Below are 20,583 nucleotides of genomic sequence, written 5' to 3' on the forward strand. Positions count from 1 at the left end.
TCTCGACCTCCAGAGAGGTGAGCTTAAGGAGAGAGTATGCCAGGAGCAAACCAGCGCACGTAGGTAGCGTCTGGGACACTACCGCGTCCTCCAGGGGTGGGGGTGGGTTCCGTAAAACTAGAAGGGCTGCTCCACCCACGCCTGAAGGAGCCGACTTGCTTCTAGGCGGATGCCAGAACGCAGGTAGCCACTGGGAGGCACTTTTAAACCAAGACACCTGACGCACGCCACGTCCCCTCCCAATTCGCCCAGCCCATTTTCGGGGCGGGAAGCCGTGGCGTAGCTGGCCTATCATCACTGCCGAGGCCAACGAAGTCTCTTTCTCATTGGTGATCGGTAGGGTGACGTCACGTCATCCGGACGGCAAAGGAAGAGGGCGCCATGATTGGTTGGCGTTGGGGCGGCGGGCGGTGGAGAAGCCTGGCGAGTCTGGGTTTCAAACCCGTGCTGGACTTTCCCCTCCCATGTTTCGAGGCCGTGGGGGTGCTGCAGAGGTCAGGGAGTCTGCTGGGCGGAAACCTGAATTTGGTCCTAAGAGCAGTGGGGTTGACCGGAAGTGATCTTGGGGCTGACCGGAAGCTAGGCCTGGAGGGGAAAGGGAGAGCGGGTCGCGGGAGGGAGGGAGTTCCTAGCGGTAGGGGGTGGGGGAATAGGTGCGAAAGCGACCTGGGAGCGCCGGGCAGGCAGTGGGGTCGCTGCTTCTGGTCTGTTTGGGAAGCAGCGAGAGACCACCACGAGCAAAAGGGGAGAGCCCAGAGAGTAGGAGTGTGGGAGTTGAGGTCTGCCTGTGGGCAGTCTGGAATAATTAAGCGAAAGGGCCCTCACGCGGCTCCGGAGAGCTGGTTGGGAGGGATTTTGGAAGTCGGGGCAGCCCAGAAGAAGTAGCCAAGGGTACCGGAGATTAGCGCGGGTCCGGCTTGGGGTTAGCTGGTGGGTACTGCGTGGGAGATCTTGGTTTGGAGTTTCCTACAGTCCTTGCCCCCACTGGGTAGAATCACACTGCTCACCTTTGTGCAAGAAACAGTGTCTCCTGGGGCAAGGAAGGAGCCAGGATGGCTTGGGCTCTGAAGCTGCCTCTAGCCGATGAAGTGATTGAATCCGGGCTGGTGCAGGACTTTGATGCTAGTCTGTCCGGGATCGGCCAGGAGCTGGGTGCTGGTGCCTATAGCATGAGGTGAGTGAGATTTTCCCAGACCCTGCACCTTCTGAATAACAAAGGCAGGATAGAGAATGGGGCTGGTGGTGGTAGTGTGCGGGAGTAGTGTATAAAGTTAAAGAACCAGCCTGCAGTTAGGGAAAAGGGATTTGTTTCTTTTGTTGCTTTGAGTTGTGAGTATGGTGGAAGAACTGGAACAAGAGATTGTGGGCATTGTCAAGTCTGCAGGGTCAGTAGAAGGAAGAATGGCCCTTGAGTAGCAAGCAGGTGAATGTTAAGAGGAGGTAGTGCCAGTGTGGGAGACTTGGAGACTGGTTGTGTGTGTGTGTGTGTGTGTGTGTGTGTGTGTAGGGTAGACTGGACTTGTATGAAGAAGAGGCCATATTGAGCATGTGAGGGATGTGTAAGGAGTTGGGAGTTGGAAGCTGGGTCTTAGTGATGAATATTGGTTGATGTGAGACCTTCTTGGTGAAGAAGTCCACACATCTGTATCTTAGCCTGCTTTTTAATGCTTTGCTTAATTCTAGGGACTTTTGAAACATAGTTGTGAAATGGGAAAGGGTCAAAGAGGACTTTTAAATGCTTTTAGACCTTCATGTATCAAGCCAAATGTTGATAGTAAATAAAAGTACCCTTTGGAAGCAACATTACTTTCCCATGTAACTTATTTGCATGCATTACCTACCCCAATATAGTTTGTTTCATGTGAAAGATGTGCAAGAATCATGTCTGGAAGTGTTGAAACATCTGCATCTTAGGGTTAGATGGAATATAATTGGGTTTCCAAATGTATTATAAGGCTTAATCTAAACAAGTAATTCAAAAGAGACTTATTTTTATTGAATTTATTGGGGTGATAGTGGTTAATAAAATTACAGGTTTCAGGTGTACAATTCTTTAATACATCATCTGTATATTGTGTGTTCACCATCCCAAGTCTTCTGTCACCATTTATCCCCCATTTACACTCTCCTACTTCCCCTGACCCCCCTTTCCCTCTCTTAACCACCATACTGTTGTCTATGGGGTTTTTTGTTGTTGTGTGTTTTTTTTGCTTAATCCTTTCACCTTTTTCACTTAGCTCCCTCTCCCCTCAAAAGAGACTTTAGAATTTAACACCTTAATTGGGTTTAGGGGTTTATAGGGAAAAGATCCTTTTTATGGGGAAAGTGGACAAATTTTGCATTTCTGATAGTGAGATCCTTTGAGAGTTACATAATCTAAACTTCTTTCTTTATCCCTATGAAACCAAAATGACCTTTCCTCACTGAAGTAAAATTATGAGTTAGAATTTACTAAATACTTCACCTTCAGTAATCTTTGCTTACAGTTAGAATAATAAAGGCTATCTGTATATACATATTTTTGTGACTTTTCAAGGAAATTTGAGTTCTATCATGTAATGCTCTTCATCTTGGTAAATTTAACTCTAGTTTTGCCTGTCTTTGTTTACATAAGTCTGGCCATAAAAATAGAGATTAACTTGATCTGAAAGTAAATGTCTGGACCCCGAGCTTGCACGTCCGTATCTGACATAATATTTGACAATTTATGCTATTGTTAATGTAAGGATTACCACAGCAGAAGTTTGGTTCTTGTCTAGGTTATTAGAGTTTAGGATGAAGATAATTAAACATAACTGTACTTTTTATAAAAATAGTTAACATTGTCAGCAAACATTTGTGCTTCCACTGTGTACTACCCGACCTTGCATTGATGAGTGCTTTCTGTGTCATACCCTGAGTAGTTTCCCCAGTTAGTAAGAATGGCTTTACATATTTAGAATTTTTTCCAACATCAAATTTACAAGAGTTTTCAAACATTTTATGTTCTCCCAATGTGCCAAATTTTTATTTTCTCATTTCTTTGCTTTTTTCACCTTTTTCATGCATTTTGCTCTTGTCACTATTCTCTTGGCTCTTGCATACATAAAATCATTTGCATTAATTTGTGTTACTTAGATATTAGTTCTCAAACTTTAGTGTTCATGAGAGTCATCTGGAGTACTTACTAAAAATAGTTTCCAGTGTCTCATCTTTAATGATTGTCTGGGACACAGACCAGAAATCTGATTTCTTAAAAACAAGTTTATAGATTATTTTGATGCAGGTAGTCCAAGGACCACATTTTAACAAACACTGACTAGAGAAGTTTTTATAAACAGAGGTAATGGTTTTTTGCTCTTCCTGTTTCTCCTTTTAATTTGGCCTCATGATTGCTTTTCCTACACCTTCATTAGGCAAAATGCTCTCTTTGACAAGCAATTTTTCTTGTAAAATTATTTCCCTAATATATTTGCTTACCCTAGTTTGCTTACTTTAATGATTTTGCTTCAAATTTATTGATTTATATTTTATAAAGATTCATTTGAACTGGATTCCTTTTTGATGCTTTTTTTTTTTTTTTTTTTGATGTTTGTATTGATTTCAGAGAGAAGGGTGAAGGGGAGAGAGAGAGAGAAACATCAATGATGAGAGAGAGTCATTGATCGGCTGCCTCCTGCACGCCCCACACCGAGGATTGAGCACACTGGGGATGGAGCCCGAAACCAGGGCTTGTGCCCTGACCTGGAATTGAACAGTAATCTCTTGGGTCATAGGTCCATACTCAACCACTGAGCCAAACTTGACTAGGGCTGGAACTTTTAAAAAGGGAAAGGATAGGTGGGAAGTATAATGAGAGGTAAGAGTGTATAGGTAAGCTGGTCCAGTTTGGAAGGGCCTTGGGAGTCCTGTTGAAGAACTATCATGATTTCACTGAGAAGCTACTGAAGCATGGCAAACAGAGTGGTGATATTTTAGATTTACATTTTTAAAGGTTACTTTGGCTGCAGATTGGAGGATAATGATAGACAGCTAGTTAGTATTCCTAAGAAGGACTGAAACTTAGGGAACTGGGTATCTTCTGTTTTGCATATTCTTAGAAATGTAACTGATTCTCTATAAAGGAAAGGGAGCAAATAACAGTGCTTTGATTACATCATCAGGCCTAATTGAGGGCATCTTGGACCGTGTTGGCCATTTTAGAAGAAAGAGCCTTCATCAAAAGTGTGGTCTGAAGGAGGGGAATTTTTTTAAGCCCTACCACTGTGAGCTTAGGGAGAAGGGATAGCTAAAGCCTTTTAGCATTACATAGCACTGGTGTCCTGGTACTTACAGGATTTCCCCAGAAGTTATCATCAGTTAAAGTTTTGAAAAAAGTTTTGAAAGCACAGATAAATGTCTGTGCTTGTCTTTCACTACTGGGAGGAATTGAGGACTAGGGAGATTGTATGGCTTTGAAGCTAGGTTTGGTAGTGGGGATGCAGTGGGCAAAGCAGAAGAACCCCAAAGGTGGTGATTTTGGACCTGAAAAGAAGCTTTGAGGCTCAGCACTAAAAGGGCCTAAGCGTGGTTTCCCTTAGTCATAGGAAAACAAAAACAAAAATGTTGTTTTCCCAGTTAGGTCATACTATGATGGTAGATATCAGATCTTTGAAGACTGAAATGGGAGTTCTTTCTATATCAAAATTGTCAGATTTCCAGAATATATAACCCATGAATATTGTTGCAGGTTGCCATTCATCAGCTTACCATAAATGAGAAGAGCCAGTAATTTCAGAAATTTAATCAAAGAGCCTGGTACTAATGATGCCACAGGTGTTTTCAATTAGCAGTGTTTTAATGAGATTTGTAGGCTGGTAAGAGCTAATCCTGTAATGTAGGAAAAAATCCGAGAAAGCAGGCCTATATCTGGCAAATCTCCTGAGGTAGGACTTTGCTGATTCAGAAGTATCTGATTAAACATTTAATATCTTACAAGTTCTCTGGAAGCATCTGACATTGGTCAGATACTTTTCCACTTCCAAAATAAGTAAGACTTACAGACATTTGAAATTAAAAGTTTTTAGTGACTTTCTTAGCTAAAGGAAAATAAAAAACACATTGCTTATAGAAGTAAATTAGTTATTTGGTCCCTGCTGGTGTTGCTCAGTGGTTAGAGCATTGACCTGCTGCCCAAAGGGTCTTGGGTACGATTCCCGGTCAAGGGCATGTACCTGGATTGCAGGCTCGATCCCTGGCGTGTGCAGGAGGCAACCAGCTAATGTGTCTCCCTCACATTGATATTTCTTTCACTCTCTCCCCCTCCCTCCCACTCCCTCTAAAAAAATTCAATGAAAAAAATATCCTAGGGTGAGGATTAACCAGAAAAATATAAAAAATGGTGACTTGGTAAATAGCAAAGTAGAGATGAGGGAGATTCAAACACTTGAGGGGTAGGGAACAAATTAGCTTCATTTTATTTGTAAACTTTGAGAAGTACATGATGACAACTATTCAAACCTCTGATCTCTCATAACTGTGCTGAAGAAATAGAATGGTTTATACCTAAAAGCACCTTAAAGTACTTAAAGAATATTAAGCCCATATTGAGATCTGGAAAAAAGTTCCAGAAACCGTATTACCTTTTAAAACAGCAAGTTGATGCTACAAAAACTACATTGCCAATATAGCATACTTATTTTCACTCTTCAGGTAAAGAAAGAGTAGTAAAGAATTTGAACAATATGGCCAGATCCAAAGAATATGCAACAGGGTAAAAAACAAACAAAAATCTGAGAGAAAAAATGTGCATAGTGATCATTCTGGCCTGTTGGGGAATGATAAGACAGCCACCTGTTTTCCTTCCTCTTCTCAAATGCTCTAGTCCTATGGCTTTCAAACTTCTTTGAATACTGTTCACATTAAGTCATCTTTTATTAAGGCTCAGGACACACATACATGTTTGTGTGTCTACAGAACTGAAACAGGTTTCAAAAACAGTACTTTTTAACTTTTGAATTTTCCATTTGATTTCTCTTTTAAAATGTTGACCACAACCTGCAATTTGAAAAACATTGCTCTACTTTCTCCCTTAGAACTTTGCGATAAATTAAGTCAAGTTTATTTACAGTCCCTTTATCAGTATTAAAAAAAAAACAAACTAACACAATAAAAGACAGGTCTTCCACATCACACTGTAACTCAGCTACTTAAGAACAGGGATATTATGTACTTCAATAGATAATTCAACAAATACTTAGAGGCTCACAGAGAGTAAACACAGATGGTACTCAATAGAAAAGTGACTCTTCCTCCAACTTATCCTTATTGGATCCCTTCTGACTCTCATTTTTAAACTTATATAGTACATAACTCTCCATTGCAAAGCAACAAACGATGCTGCAAAACCCAACAGCCAACATATTCCTACCAAAGACTGTCTTAAAAAACTACAATCCAAATCCTGCTTTTTAAGTCAGCAAATACTTGGAAGTAAAATAGCTTTCAAGTCATCTTCTGTACTTACAGATGGCATTACTGAATTAAAGGAGTCAGGTCTGTATGGAAAGCATGTAAATACCAGTGGTTCTCAGCCTGTGACTGCATATTAAGAATCACTGGGGGAGTTTTTAAATATCCCTTCCAGACCATATCCCATGCCAATTAAATCAGAACTGAAAAGAAGAGGTTGGTGAGCTTAATTACTTAGAGTGCTGTGTCTTAATAAGCCAAGGTAATGGGTTTGATCTCTGTCATCTAGGATGACCTCCTTTCTATAGCAAGACCTGATTTTAGAGAGGTTCTCAGTGAACCATCTTGAAACATTACCCCTGAGGGCAAAGGATTTGTTCTATCACCACTACTGGGGGAAAACACTGAGTTTGACTTTGAATAAGTAAATCCCTTCTAAACCTTTTTACTTTTCTATCTGTTCAGCAAATAGTCTTTTTTTTTTTAATCCTCACTCAAGGATAGTTTTTCCATTGCTTTTCAGAGAGAGTGGAAGGGGGGTGAGAGAGAGAGAAAAAGAGAAGCATCAATGTGAGAGAGGCACATAGATTGGTTGCTCCTGCTCACACTCCGACCTGGGCTGGGGATAGAGCCTGCAATTGAGGTACGTGCCCTTGGCTGGAATCAAACTGGGAACACTTCAGTCCACAGGCTGACTCTAACCACTGAACAAAGCCAGCTAGGACAGCAAATAGTCTGAGCACCTACAATGTTCTGGGCCCTATTTTAGGTGGCAGGATATATTAATAAACAAGTTATAGATAAGGTCCCAATGAGCACAGCATCATTGTCATCTAAATTTCTAACTCTTCATAACAACAAATCATACTATTCTACAAACACCTAGTTTTTTCCTGCATTCCAGTTCATTGTCCTTAAAGTATTACTGATAATCAGGGTAGCAGAAATGAATTATTTAAAGTATATAGTAAAAATGATGTGACTCAAAAAGGTCTAGTATGTTTCTAGTAGATATTTTATACAACTTTGCTCTGAGGAGCTTACTCTACTCCCCTCCAACTTTAAACCTGGAGCACAGATTTTTGAGTATGATGTCGAAACACGACTGAACAGATAAAAACACCATATTTGGATTTTATAATGATGCTGCTCCTGATAGAAATATTGGTCATCTGATAGCCTTTCTTTAGGGATACCTCTGTTCTTGAATTTAATTCGTTCCAGAAGGCTGTTCGAGAAGTGATTTGTCTGAAAACCGAATCATTTTTTCCCATTAGAAATAATGTAAATTGAATCAATCTGTTCCAGACCCCCAAATGATTCTCTGTTTTGACCTTTCTTATATACAGTACATGTCTAATATACTCTTCAATCTGTAAATGCTTTAAAAACAAAAAGGACATGAAATGTAAATAAAAATTTAACAAAACAAATGAAATGCACAGTAAAAAAATGAAAATGTACACACACCCTGGAACTTACCTTTAATGCTGAGAGCTATTGGTGACAATGTGGAGAGGAGGGGTGGAGGGATGTTGTTTGGAAGGGGAGTCCCCTCCATAAAAACGTCAGGTCGCTGTTCTGGGTTCTTTCTCTTTTTTGTCTTTTTGCTCCACTAGAACTTGCTTCAGGCTCACTGGGCCTCTGTCTCACTAAAAACCTATCCAATGATGTTTGTTTTTGCCTGTGTTTTAACACTTGCCTGAAGTGAAACACTTGCACTGTCGCTGAACAAGTTTATCGCAAGGTTTGCTACTTCTTTGTCATGAAAAAATTTCTCACTAAATACAGCACAGTTCATGAGAGTTAACAAGAGGTTTAGCAGTAAGCTGACACATACTCACACATTCTCTCCTTTGTCACCTGAAAAACTCTTTAGACTCATACGGGTATCAGCATGAAAGGGTTGTTGGGTCCAGAACTGAACTGAGACATTTTTCCATAAACAACTTGGTCGAGAACTGAATTGTTAGAAATGGGAGATGTTTGAGAAGCAAAGTTTGACTGTATAAAGTGAAGCGGTTCTGTGCTTTGTTGTTTATTTTTCCTTAATTGCCATACAGTGGCTTTTGGAATGGACTCCTTTTGTTTTTTGTGTGTGAGAGAGAGATTTAATATCTTCCTTTACATATTCACCGCTATTATTAAATTTTGTTGTAAAGAATTCTATAGAAACACTGGAACAGGAGCCTATTTCTCTATCTTATTACTTAACAAACTACCCCTAAAATGTAGTGTCTTGAAACAACAATTTGACTTCTCATGAATCCCTGTATTGATTGTGCAGATTTGCTTTATGTGGGACAATCTAGATGGCTCACTTTCATGTACAATGATGGGCTCTGTGGACACTAGGATGACTGGATTGATACCTATCTTGTCTACGTACCTACTTACTTACCTACCTACTTACCTACCTACCTACCTACCTACCTACCTACCTACCTACCTAACCTGTGTCTGTCTCTCTCTTTCTCTTTCCATGTAGCCTCAGGGCCTCTCCTCCTCATTACCACTCCATGTGGTCTCTCCAGCAGGGTAGCCAGACTATTTACCTCTGAGGTCAGGGTTCTGAAAACAGAAGAGTGAAAGTTGACAATCCTTAAAGATTAGCTGTTAGGCCAGAAATGACACACTGCTATTTCCTTTACATTGTCTTAAAGCAGTTTACCAGCCCAGACTCCTCAGATTCAATGTGGGAGGGCCACATAAAGGTGTGAATACCAGGAGATGCTGATCATCAGTGACCGTCTTTGGAGATCAGCTTCCAAAGAAACCTAATTATGAAATCTCATGTAATTTTTCTGGCATATAAAACTTAAGGCTAAATTTGCATTGTCTAGATTTTATTTATTTTCATTTCTTTCCCAAGCCGTGTTTCAGCATGTGTCCTGTTATAGTTAGGAACTGACTAGCAACTATTTAGCTGTAAGTTAGGCATAAATGAAAAAGAATTAAGTAAATTAGAAATTGGTTAGGGAGAAGTGAGTACAGAATGAGGTATAGATGATGTCATAAACTGTTAAAAAATTAGTATGAACTAAAAAGATGTACCATTTATTGACTACTGCTGAAACATGGAAGACTAAAGGAAAGAAGGAAAAAAGATCAAAGTAAATGTAACCAGACAATGAGTTGGATTCCTTGCTACTTTTAGTAAGGAGGTTCCTGAAATGATAAAAACAATTCCCCAGAAAGCACATCCTGTTTTGTAAGTTAGAGGTTCATATATCCCAAAGACTCCTTTAACCTGTTCTATATACAAATCCAATAGGAAATACCACATGAGCGTATGAAAGATGCCAATCAAAATCTGGATAGCCCTTAACACAAGTGTGTCTGTTGCAGAGATTTTTGAACACTGACATGGAGCCATACTACCAGCATTTCTTCTAGACGATTGTGTCTCTAGTCTTTGGTGATATCTTTATTAGCAAACTTCCCTCGTTTTACTTGTTGAAGATCTCAAGGATTGAGTGTGTCCTTCTCAGGTCCAGGCTCAGGCTAAGGGCTCTCTACGCAGGCCTGGCTGAAGAGGCCGATCTCAGTTGGTGCCGCTCTCAGAGCCAGGCAAACATCAGTTAGGTGGTGAGGTGCCAGGAGCAGCAGCCCCCCCCCCCCCCCCCCCCCCGGCTCACCTTTCAGGGCTCTTGAGTGTCCAGTGTTGGAAGCTGTGTGGTCCCTGTGCGCATCTTTAGGTCCTTTTATTTTTTTATTATTTTTAATTTTTTAATTTTTTTATATATCTTTATTGATTTCATAGAGAGGAAAGGAGAGGGAGAGAGAGATAGAAACATCAATGATGAGAGAGTCATTGATCGGCTGCAGCCCACAACCCGGGCATGTGCCCTGACCGGGAATCGAACCCTGATCGCCTGGATCCTAGGTTGACGCTCAACCGCTGAGCCACGCCCAGCCGAGCTTTAGGTCCTTTTAGAATAATAAAATACAGAATTATTTTGGAGGAAATTTTATTTTATTTTTATTTTGAGAGAATGTTTATTAAAGCTGGGGACAGTAAAACAAGGAAGGGCTTAGGATAGAAGAAGCAACAGGAGAGAGACTACTAGGCAGGGCTGCTTTGGCTCTCTAGAAGTTTATGGGAAAGAAATGAGCCAATGTGGGCTGCTGTCAGCTCTCTGGAAAGTCAGAGGAAGGGGGCCTTGGAGACAGGTTCAGGGGGCTAGCCTGGGAGGAGCTGCTGCTGCCCATTGCTCCCCTGTTTGCAATGGGAGTACCTTTAGAGTTTAGGAGATTCAGGCCTGAGGAGGAAGAAAGGTGTGGACATGCTTCCAAGAGGGAGAGTACCCCGCTGATTTGGAGGACATTCTGAATACGTGTTTTTTTTCATTGATTTTATTTTTAATTTTTATTTTATTTATTTATTAATTTATTTTTAATTATATCTTTATTGATTTCAGAGAGAGGACAGGAGAGGGAGAGAGAGATAGAAACATCAGTGATAAGAGAGTCATTGATCGAGCTCGCAACCTGGGCATGTGCCCTGACCGGGAATCAAACCCCGATCGCCTGGATCCTTGGTCGACGCTCAACCACTGAGCCACGCCTGGCCGGGCTGATTTTATTTTTTAGAGAGAGAAGGGGAGGGAGAGGAAAATAGAAACATCCATGAGAGAGAAACATAAACATGGATTGGCTCCCTCCTTTATACCACCTGCTGGCAATCGAGCCCACAACCTCATCATGTGCCTTTACCAGGAATCGATCCTGTGACTTCTTGGTGCATGGGTCTATGCTAAACCACTGAGCCACTCCAGCCAGGCTTGGAGGACATTTTAAAGCAGACAAATCTTTCAACCCTGAACTGGTAATTGATTTTCTTTATGGAGTGGATCTAACAAGACTTTTTTGCTTCAGACAAACATCCTCATTTCCATCACTTACTATTCAAATGGCATGTTAGGTCCCCTCACTTATTCTTACTTCTTTCCTTAGATTTTTAAAGTCCCACACTCAGAACTAAGCACGGAACTCAAGCATAGTGTGATTTGCGTAGAGAAGAATGTCATTTCCCTCATCAGACTTTGTTTTTTTCAATAAATATATATATATTTATTTACTTAAAAAAATATTTTAATTCTCACCAAGGATATTTTTTCCATTGATTTTTTTTTTCTTTTTAGAGAGAGTGGATGGCAGGGAGAGAAACATCGATGTGAGACAGACATGTCTATTGGTCGGTTGCCTCCTGCACGCGCCCCAACCAGGGCCTGGATTGAGCCTGCAACGGAGGTATCTGCCCTTGACCGAGAACAAAATCCTTGACCCTTTGGTCCATGGAGTGATGCTCTAACCACTGATCCAAACCAGCCAGGGCTTTAATATATATTTTTAAATTGATTTTAGAGAGAGAGGAAGGGAGAGGGAGAGAAAGAGAAAAACATTGATTGGCTGCCTCCTGCACACCCCTGACCAGGGATCAGGCCATGACTGGGAAATGAACCAGCTACCTCTTGGTGCATGCGACAACGCTCAACCAACGGAGCTACATGGCCCAGGGCCAGACTTTTGTTTTTAATCAAAGCTGATATCAGCATTTTTAAGCAGCCATAACACACTGTCTCATTGAAATAGATTTTTTTTTTAAAGCCCTAGTCTTTCTTACATATATTGGGCCATTTTGTTGTTTTTAGGTCTAAAGGCATGGCTTAATATTTATACCTATTAAATCTTATCCCATTAGATTTAGCCTCCTGTTCCAGCCAGATAGAATTATTTTAAAAGTTGATTCTATCATATGGGATATTTGCCTTTCCATCCCAGAGTCCTGTGATGTACATATTTGATCATCATCCTTTTCAGTGTCCTCATCAAGTCATTTATTTGTTAAAAATGTTGCAGAGGATGAGTTTTTCTGAGGTCCTGTGGCATACACCAAACCTTCTAGACTTATCTGCACTCTTTAGGTACAGTTGTATAGTTATCTGTGAAGCCACTTAACGGTAGCAAAATTCATATTTTTCACCTTGAGCAGGGATATCAAGAGAGAATTTGTATATTGTTTAAGTCCAGAAATATTTATGCTTCCAGTATTCCCTGGTCAAATCATATAAAAAAGAAAGTGAATTAGTTTGGTTATGGCTCCTAGTGATCCCTGATGCCCAGCCTAAATACTAAACTAATCTTTTAATAACCTATTCTACTGTCTTGCCCAGATTTCATGTCAGACCACTGTGGTGTCAGGTATAGAAACTATACTCTCCTCATTTTGAAAATTGCTACTACAGACATAGAAAGCTAATGTGACATTTGGTATTATCAGAATCATGAGATGTATCTGAGTTTATAGAGTGTCACTCATGGATCTCATCTGCACATTCTTTAATTCTCCTGGTATACAATTTCATCCAGGTATATAATTTCATTCCATCACTTTTTGGTAGTCACCTTACTTATCTTGATCATTAATCTACTTTTCCCATAGTTGGTCTTCTCTTTCTACTCTCAAGATGGTTTTTCTTTACAGAAAAGGTAGAAGAAAGATAGAAGAAAAATAGGAATTGAGATGTTCTCCTGTCTCTGCTTCATATTAATTAATATGCCATTTACATCAAAGAGTGGACCTGCGCCTCCCTTATCTGTTTTGCAAGTCTCAGTACATTCTGGCTTCAGCTCAAGTTTGCTGCTTATATGTATCAGTACCACTTAAAAAATAGTTTCTTTCCTTTTATATCTATTTTTCTTGTGCATGTTTTAATTCTGAGTTGATCAGCAAGCTTTTCTAGTCTCTCTAGACACCTTCCCTCTCTTCCCCCTCCATCTTAGGTAATGTGAAATTGGCAGAATTTCATTTTTGAGAACCTCAGTCTTGTCTTCCTTTTTAGCACCTCAGACCCATGGACTTGGGTCCTGTCTTCACTGTTTGAAGTCTATTCTTTAAGAGTCCAGGATCACATCTGCTGCGTTGTTCTTCCTCTCTTGTTTGGCTGACTTGCTTTCTTTTGAGGCTCCTACCACTTCCTCTTTTCTGATCAGTTTCTTCTTCTTGGTCAAATTAGGTTCAGAATATAATTCTATTTATTTCTTATGCTTCTTGGTGGTAGAATAATTAGCAAGGCAATTTTAAAAATTATATATGCTGCTTTTTAGTTGAATGAGATTTTTCACTAGACGTTCAGGTAGCAGAAATCTTTCATCACTTTGTGGCAGAAGGCTCATACCAAGAAAATAAGATAATTTCACCATTATTCAGTAGTCAGGACATCTCACTGGCTTCATGTTAAAACTTGCAGTGCCATCTCTCTTTGCCAGGTCTCCTCGCTGATCTGTCCACATATCCAAGGAAATCAGTTCTTTTCTCTCCTCTTTAAAGGTGTTATGACCAATTATTATTATTTTTAATGTCTTATCCAGCGTTCATTGATGGTCTTATTTTTAAAAAAATTTTTATTGATTTTTGAGAGAGAGACATACCTCAGTTTGTCATTCCACTTATTTATGCATTCATTGATTGATTCTTGTATATGCCCTCACCAGTGATCAACCTGACAACCTTGGCATATTGGGACAATGCTCTAACCAACTGAGCTACTCATATAGCCAGGGCCTTTATGACCAATTATTTACTGGATTTTTCCTTTCTTTTGAGGCTGACTTCAGAGTAGGGTGTAGTCTTTTCAGTCTTTGCCCTTTTACACTATAACTAACATAGGGGCTATTTGTATGTTTTTCAAATATTTTATTTTCATTATGGTGGAATCTAAATGAGAGTTATAAATAGGGAAGTTAGGAGCTCATGACATCTTAATGTCCCAAGTTAGTTTCTAGTTTCCTTAGATGCTATGGACACCTGTCTACTTGCCTCTCTCACTCAATATAGAGCTCATTGAACCTCTCCCTCTCTATGTTATAGGCTCTTTCTAGAAGAGGGCATTCCACAGCTGGGAGGCCTGAGGGAGAAGATCAAACCATAGTTGTGAATTAGTAGAGACTATTTAGAGAAGGCCTTGTCTCCGAAGGGTAATTTATACCCAAAACAACTCTTTAGGGAATCCCAGTTACATACAAGGAAAATCACTCCTGATAATGCTTTCTGCTATGCTTCTACTCCCAGATGTGGATTTCCACTTAGAAGTGCATATTTTATTTTATTTTATTTTATTTTTTTATTTTATTTCTTTAAAATATATCTTTATTGATTTCAGAGAGAGGAAAGGAGAGGGAGAGAAAGAGTTGAAACATCAATGATGAGAGAGTTGTCATTGATCGGCTGCCTCCTGCACACCCCCGACTGGGGATTGAGCCCGCAACCTGGGCATGTGTCCTGACCAGGAGTCGAACCTCGATCTCCTGGGTCCTAGGTCGATACTCAACCACTGAGCTATGCCCGGCCAGGCTAGAGGTGCATATTTTAAAAACATACAGTACTGCCGTAGCTGGTTTTTCTTAGTGATTAGAGCGTCAGCCTGGGGACTGAAGGGTCTTGGGTTCAATTCTGGCCAGGGCATGTACCTTGATTGCAGGCTCGATCCTGGGCCCCAGTCAGGTTGCCTGTGGCAGGCAGCCAGTTGAGTCTCTCTCTCCCTCCCTTCCACTCTCTGAAAAGCAATGGAAAAAATATCCTCAGGTGAGGATAAAAAAATAAAAATAAGTAAAGAAACAGTACTTAGCCCTGGCTGGTGTGGCTCAGTTGGTTGGAGCATTGTCCCATACACCAAAAGGTGGCAAGTTCGATTCCTGGTCAGGGCACATACCCAGGTTGCCAGAGAGAGGCAACCAATGGACGTTTCTCTCTCACATCAATGTTTCTCTTTCTCTTTCTCTCTCCCTCCTCCTCCCCCTCCTCCCCGTCTCCCTTCCTTTCTCTAGAAATCAATTTTTAAAAAATTATGTATATATATACACACACATACATATACACACACACATACTCAACTTATCTTTTTAACAGGTGGGATTTCTGTATCCTTATCTTTGATCAGAGGTGCTATGAGATGTTGAGAATTCCAAAATGATCACAGTGTATTAGGGCTGAGTATTTGGGAGAATGCAAACAAACAAAAATATAAATCATACCAACAAATATTTATTAAGCACATAAAAAAGAAGTTATTCCTTCAAATAATATGTGTTTCACTGAATGAATTAAATACATGAAGCAATCAGAGGATATAATAAAATGCCAAATTATACATTGGTAGCAACTACTTAGAGTCCACCAGAGTGGGTTTTCCTAATCTGCACTCAACTTACCTCTGAGAAGGAGCAGACTTCTCTGTATTTCCAAAATTGTTTCTTGTTGAATTTGTTATTGTTTTGGTACAAGCAGGGGCCTAGAACTGTAGTCACAGGTGACCTTTAACCTCCACTTCTAGGAATGTGGAACTGAATAATATTCTTGTTTCCACAGCAGAGTAAAAGAAAGTGTACAAAGAGCATGAGTAATTCAGGTGTATTTGAGGTTTTCAGATCTTCAAACCTCTGATGAGAAAATACAGTTTTGTGTATTTGGTTTGGCTGTACTATTTTGAGTTAATTTTAGGGGTAACTTTAGAATCAGTTTTAGAGTTCCAGCCTCAAATGATAGTCTTTTGCTTAGTCATGAGGGGTTAGGTGTAATGCCACATTATATTGGAACAACTAGGAACTGTTGCTGTATATTAACCTTGCCAGCCACTGACATTTGAGAAGGAAGAAAAACACCCTATGTTCCTAAAGGTTGAGCTGTTGCTATGTTGCAAAATATGATTTTCCTTGATTCCTGGTAATCTTCACTAACCCTTCAAGGAATCATCAGATGTGATATATTTAAGAATGTATGGCAACAAAGTCTTCCCAAAACTAAAGTCTTTTATTATACTGTAATGAAAATTAAGTGAATGTGTGCTTTCCTCTCTCTCTCTGTCTCTCTCTCTCTGTCTCTCTCTCTCTGTCTCTCTCTGTCTCTCTCTGTCTCTCTCTGTCTCTCTCTGTCTCTCTCTGTCTCTCTGTCTCTCTCTCTCTCTCTCTCTCTCTCTCTCTTGCTGTAAATATCTGGTCACTGAGATTGCTACTAAGTGACTAATAGGTGGGTAGTGTTTACGAAGTATATGCTGGACAAAGGGATGATTCACGTCTGGGGTGAGACCGAAGGACAGCGTGAGGTTTCATCATACTACTTAGAATGGTGTGCAACTTAAAACTTAGGAATTGTTTATTTCTGAAATTTTCCGTTTAATATTGTCAGACTGCAAGTGACTGAAACTGTGGGGAAACCGTGGATAAAAGGGGACTGCTCTATAAAGATACCTACAGTTGGTGCCTTTCAGAGAACATATATATTACTGAGTGTCCTAAATTGCGATTTTCAGAGCCCTTTTAGAAACACCTGCCTGTTTCCTAGAAACGCAATCTTTGGGCACTTAGGTGGTTTTTAACAGTGAATATCTGTCATTGCTCACATTGTTGTGGTTAGAGGGATATCACAGCAGGTAATCTGAATTGAATAGTTGGGAAAAAACTTCACAGAGGTGAGTAATGTTTATGGTTTGCCAAAGCAATTGCAGTTAAATTACATCCATAATAAATCTGCTCTTGCACCTTTGTCAGATGTTAACGAAAGTCATTAATTTGCTTTATTTCAGTGATGTCCTTGCATTGCCTATTTTTAAGCAAGAAGAATCAAGTTTGCCTCCTGATAATGAGAATAAAATCCTACCTTTTCAGTATGTGCTTTGTGCTGCCACCTCTCCAGCAGTGAAACTCCACGATGAAACCCTGACATATCTCAATCAAGGTTAGATGTGTCCTTATTTGTTAGTATTATTGCACACCTGCTGGATTCATGTTATTTAATTAGGTACACTTTCTGTAAAAAGTACATCTTTCTATTGTGGCCTGTCAAAGTCAGAGGCTTACTTCAGCTATTTGAGTTTTAATGTCATATATATTAATGGATTCTTTTGTTTACCTGCCCATTTTTACTTCCCATCTCCCTCTTTTTTTCTAATCCATGTTCCCTGAACATCCCCATTGGTTACTGTCTCAGAAATATTACCCCACCCAGCATTATTGTTTATCAGTTGTGTGATCTTGGACAAGTTACATAAACTCTTTACATGCCAGTTTCCTTATCTGTAAAATTGGGATTGATAATACCTTAGAGAGTTGTGCCAGTCAAATGATATAATGTATGAAAACATTTAACACTGTGCCTAGCATATAGTAAAGGGTTATAGTTGTTGTTACTAATACTAATAATATTATACTCTTGTACATTCAGCCAACTGAATTTTATTATTTTTTGCTTCTAAGGCAATTTATGAAAGTTCCTGCTTTTAACAACTATCTGTCAGAAATCAATAAACAAGATATTGTGGGGAGATACAAACTTTCATAGGATTCTATCTCTACTCTTCTAAGATAGACAGGGTTTTTACCAAGTTTTACTCTGTCCTTAAGTGATTTGAAAACCTTTTTCTACTGCGTGTCACTTCTAGATGACACTGGCAATATGGTGATAATGATGACAGCTGACATACATTGAGTCATTAAGTGCCAGGCATTGTTTTACATGCTTTATACATATAAAGTATTGAGACATTTGATCTATTCAACAACCCTATGAGATGAATTACTAAAATATTATTCCCGTTTTGAGGATGAGGCAACTGAGGCAAAGATTAAGAAACTTGAAAAGGGGGGGCCAGAAGATTTTCTCTTCTTCTCATCCCCACTCTGGGGACCGAGGGGCAAAGGCTTCCCCTCCTCCCCTCTTTAGTGAGGGACATTTTTTGGTAAACCTATTTTCATTTTTGGAAAATATTTATGAATAAATAGTTAAAAAAAAGAAAGAAATTTGAAAAGGTCATGCAAAGAACCAGATTTTAAACCCAGGGCATAGTTTGGCTTCCAGCTAGATTGAACTCCTGAGGAAAGGGACGTGGGCTTATGTATACTTTCATCCCACACAGAATCTAACATGACTTTCAGAGCTCCAAAAACATTGCTAAAATGCCTTTTTGGGGGGGTAGGAGTGTGGAGAAAGACGAATCTTTAATCATTCACTAATTCCAATTCACGATTCTGTCCAAAAGAGGAATACTCCTGCAGGTATTGCAAGGGCAGTGGTGTACACACCTGTGCCTGGATCATTTTCTAGCCGCCCTAATGCCAGAGCTGATTGTAGACACGTGGGCCCATCTTTGGGCCCCTCATTCTACCTGCGGGTTAACCGTTGGGGGAGAGGGAAGCACATCACAGCCTGCGGTATCATGGGAGTAAGGGGCTTATCTCATTCCTCTTACAGCACACAGGTACCAGCTCCCTCCTGGTGCCCTGGAGCCCACCGCACACCACTCCTTCCCTGAGCCACCTGCCTAAGTCTAAACACCTGTATATGCCTGACAGTTCTTTCCTCCAGCCCCAGGACTCACACACCTCAGCCTCTCTTCATCTGACAAAAGCACGGTGGTCCCATGTTTAGATTCCTCAGAGAACACCGCTCTCCTAAAATTCAACTCGCTGCTGCCACAACGAACAACAGGGAAACTCTCCTCCCAAATGAATTTTTTCTTTCTGAATTTTAGAAAGTTAATTACGATGAATATAATACATAGTTACTTTTTCTTCTAGGACAGTCTTATGAAATTCGAATGCTAGACAATAGGAAACTTGGAGAACTTCCAGAAATTAATGGCAAGTTGGTGAAGGTAAAAGAAAATGAGTAAATCATTCCTCTAAACATCCTTTTTTTTTCTTTTTTTAAAATATGTCTTTATTGATTTCAGAGAGAGGAAGGGAGAGGGAGAGAGAGAGAGTTAGAAATACCAATGATGAGAGTGTCATTGATTGGCTGCCTCCTGCATGCCCCCTCCTGGGGATCGAGCCAGAAACCCTGGCATTCTTTTTTTTAAAAAAATATATGTTTATTGATTTTAGAGAAAGAGGAAGGGAGAGGAATAGAAACATTGATGAGAAAGGGACATCGATTGGCTGCCTCCTCAAGCCCCCTGTTGAGGATTGGACCTGCAACCTGGGCATGTGCCCTGACCGGGAATCGAACAGTGACCTATTGGTTCATGGACCAACACACAACCATTTAGCCACACTGACCAAGCTAAACATCCTTTTTCTGACCCTTTGTAATATTTTGCTTCCGTAAAGGGCTTGGTGATATCTTACCTGATACAATTTTCTGGCAGAGTGTGGGGTCAGAGTGAGCCCCCCTTTTCACATGGATTTTTCAGAGCTGCAGAAACAGAAGGCTTACCACTCCATGTCAGGACACGCTCCTGGCTCAGTGAAATTCTTTTCAGGTGAAATAAAGTAGCCTCCTTGAGATCTTGAGAGAAGTTCCGGTGTCTCTTTGGATCCTGGTCTAGTAATAAGGAAAACAGAAGCTAGTGTTGACGAATAGCAGTTTTCTTTGTCTAGACTGATAGTGATGGATTCACAGTAGAATTGGGACAGAGGAGTTTGGTCAACAGCTGTAAAAGTTGGTAAGAAGGATATTAATAGGCACCTCCGCAAAGTAAGAGTAACAAAAGGAAAGTTGATGGAAACAGTCGATACCTACTTTATATTTATAGTTTGTATGGTGGGTTAGCAAGCAGGGGACTGGGTGAGCTTTTCATATACCTCTAAAGAGCTAAGCCGAATATTACATGGTAACAATAGGGGCATGTAGAAATGCTTCCGAAAGGAGTCCTTTATACTCAGTTACCATCAGAACTGATGTTTCATCCAAATACAGTACTGCTTAACTATAAAGATTATATCTCAGCAATTATAAAATTCACCTGGAAACAGAGCTTAGTATGGAATGGGTTTTAGAGTGAAATAGGTCTTAAGGAAAACAATTTTAGCTTGTATCCAGAAACCAACTGGGGGTGACTCCTGCAACTTTTTGTCAGTCAGCATTGATTTTTAAGGGATCCTATTATTTGATTTTGTTGCTTTCTTTTAGAGTATATTCCGTGTAGTGTTCCATGATAGACGGCTACAATACACTGAACATCAGCAGCTAGAGGGCTGGAGGTGGAACCGACCTGGAGATAGAATTCTTGACATAGGTGAGTTCAGAGATTCTATTGCCTAGGAAATGCCTATAACTATGGTCTGAGAATTGACGCTTTTTTACTTGATGTTTACCTTGATTCAAAATGCTTCAGGGGCTCAATTAGCATGAATTTGGAAATGGTTATTAAGTATAAA

At 40.2% G+C, this 20,583-nt stretch overlaps 1 protein-coding gene across 2 annotated transcripts in view; it reads left to right on the forward strand.

Annotated features, from left to right (window-relative positions):
• Positions 1-924: 924 nt before the first annotated feature.
• The window catches only part of TFCP2 (transcription factor CP2), a 34,305-nt gene continuing 14,646 nt past the window's right edge, over positions 925-20,583 (forward strand). Inside the window, exons 1-4 of one of the 2 annotated variants that reach the window (XM_016201295.2) lie at positions 925-1,174; positions 17,013-17,164; positions 19,003-19,079; positions 20,336-20,441. In XM_016201295.2, coding sequence (XP_016056781.1) covers positions 1,053-1,174; positions 17,013-17,164; positions 19,003-19,079; positions 20,336-20,441 — 457 coding nt within the window. In that variant the 5' untranslated portion in view covers positions 925-1,052. The remainder of the gene's footprint in view (positions 1,175-17,012; positions 17,165-19,002; positions 19,080-20,335; positions 20,442-20,583) is intronic. The other variant, XM_016201294.2, reaches the window with a different exon arrangement.

Source organism: Miniopterus natalensis, chromosome 2, assembly GCF_054644295.1.
Source record: "Miniopterus natalensis isolate mMinNat1 chromosome 2, mMinNat1.hap1, whole genome shotgun sequence".
Lineage (NCBI taxonomy): Eukaryota > Metazoa > Chordata > Mammalia > Chiroptera > Miniopteridae > Miniopterus > Miniopterus natalensis.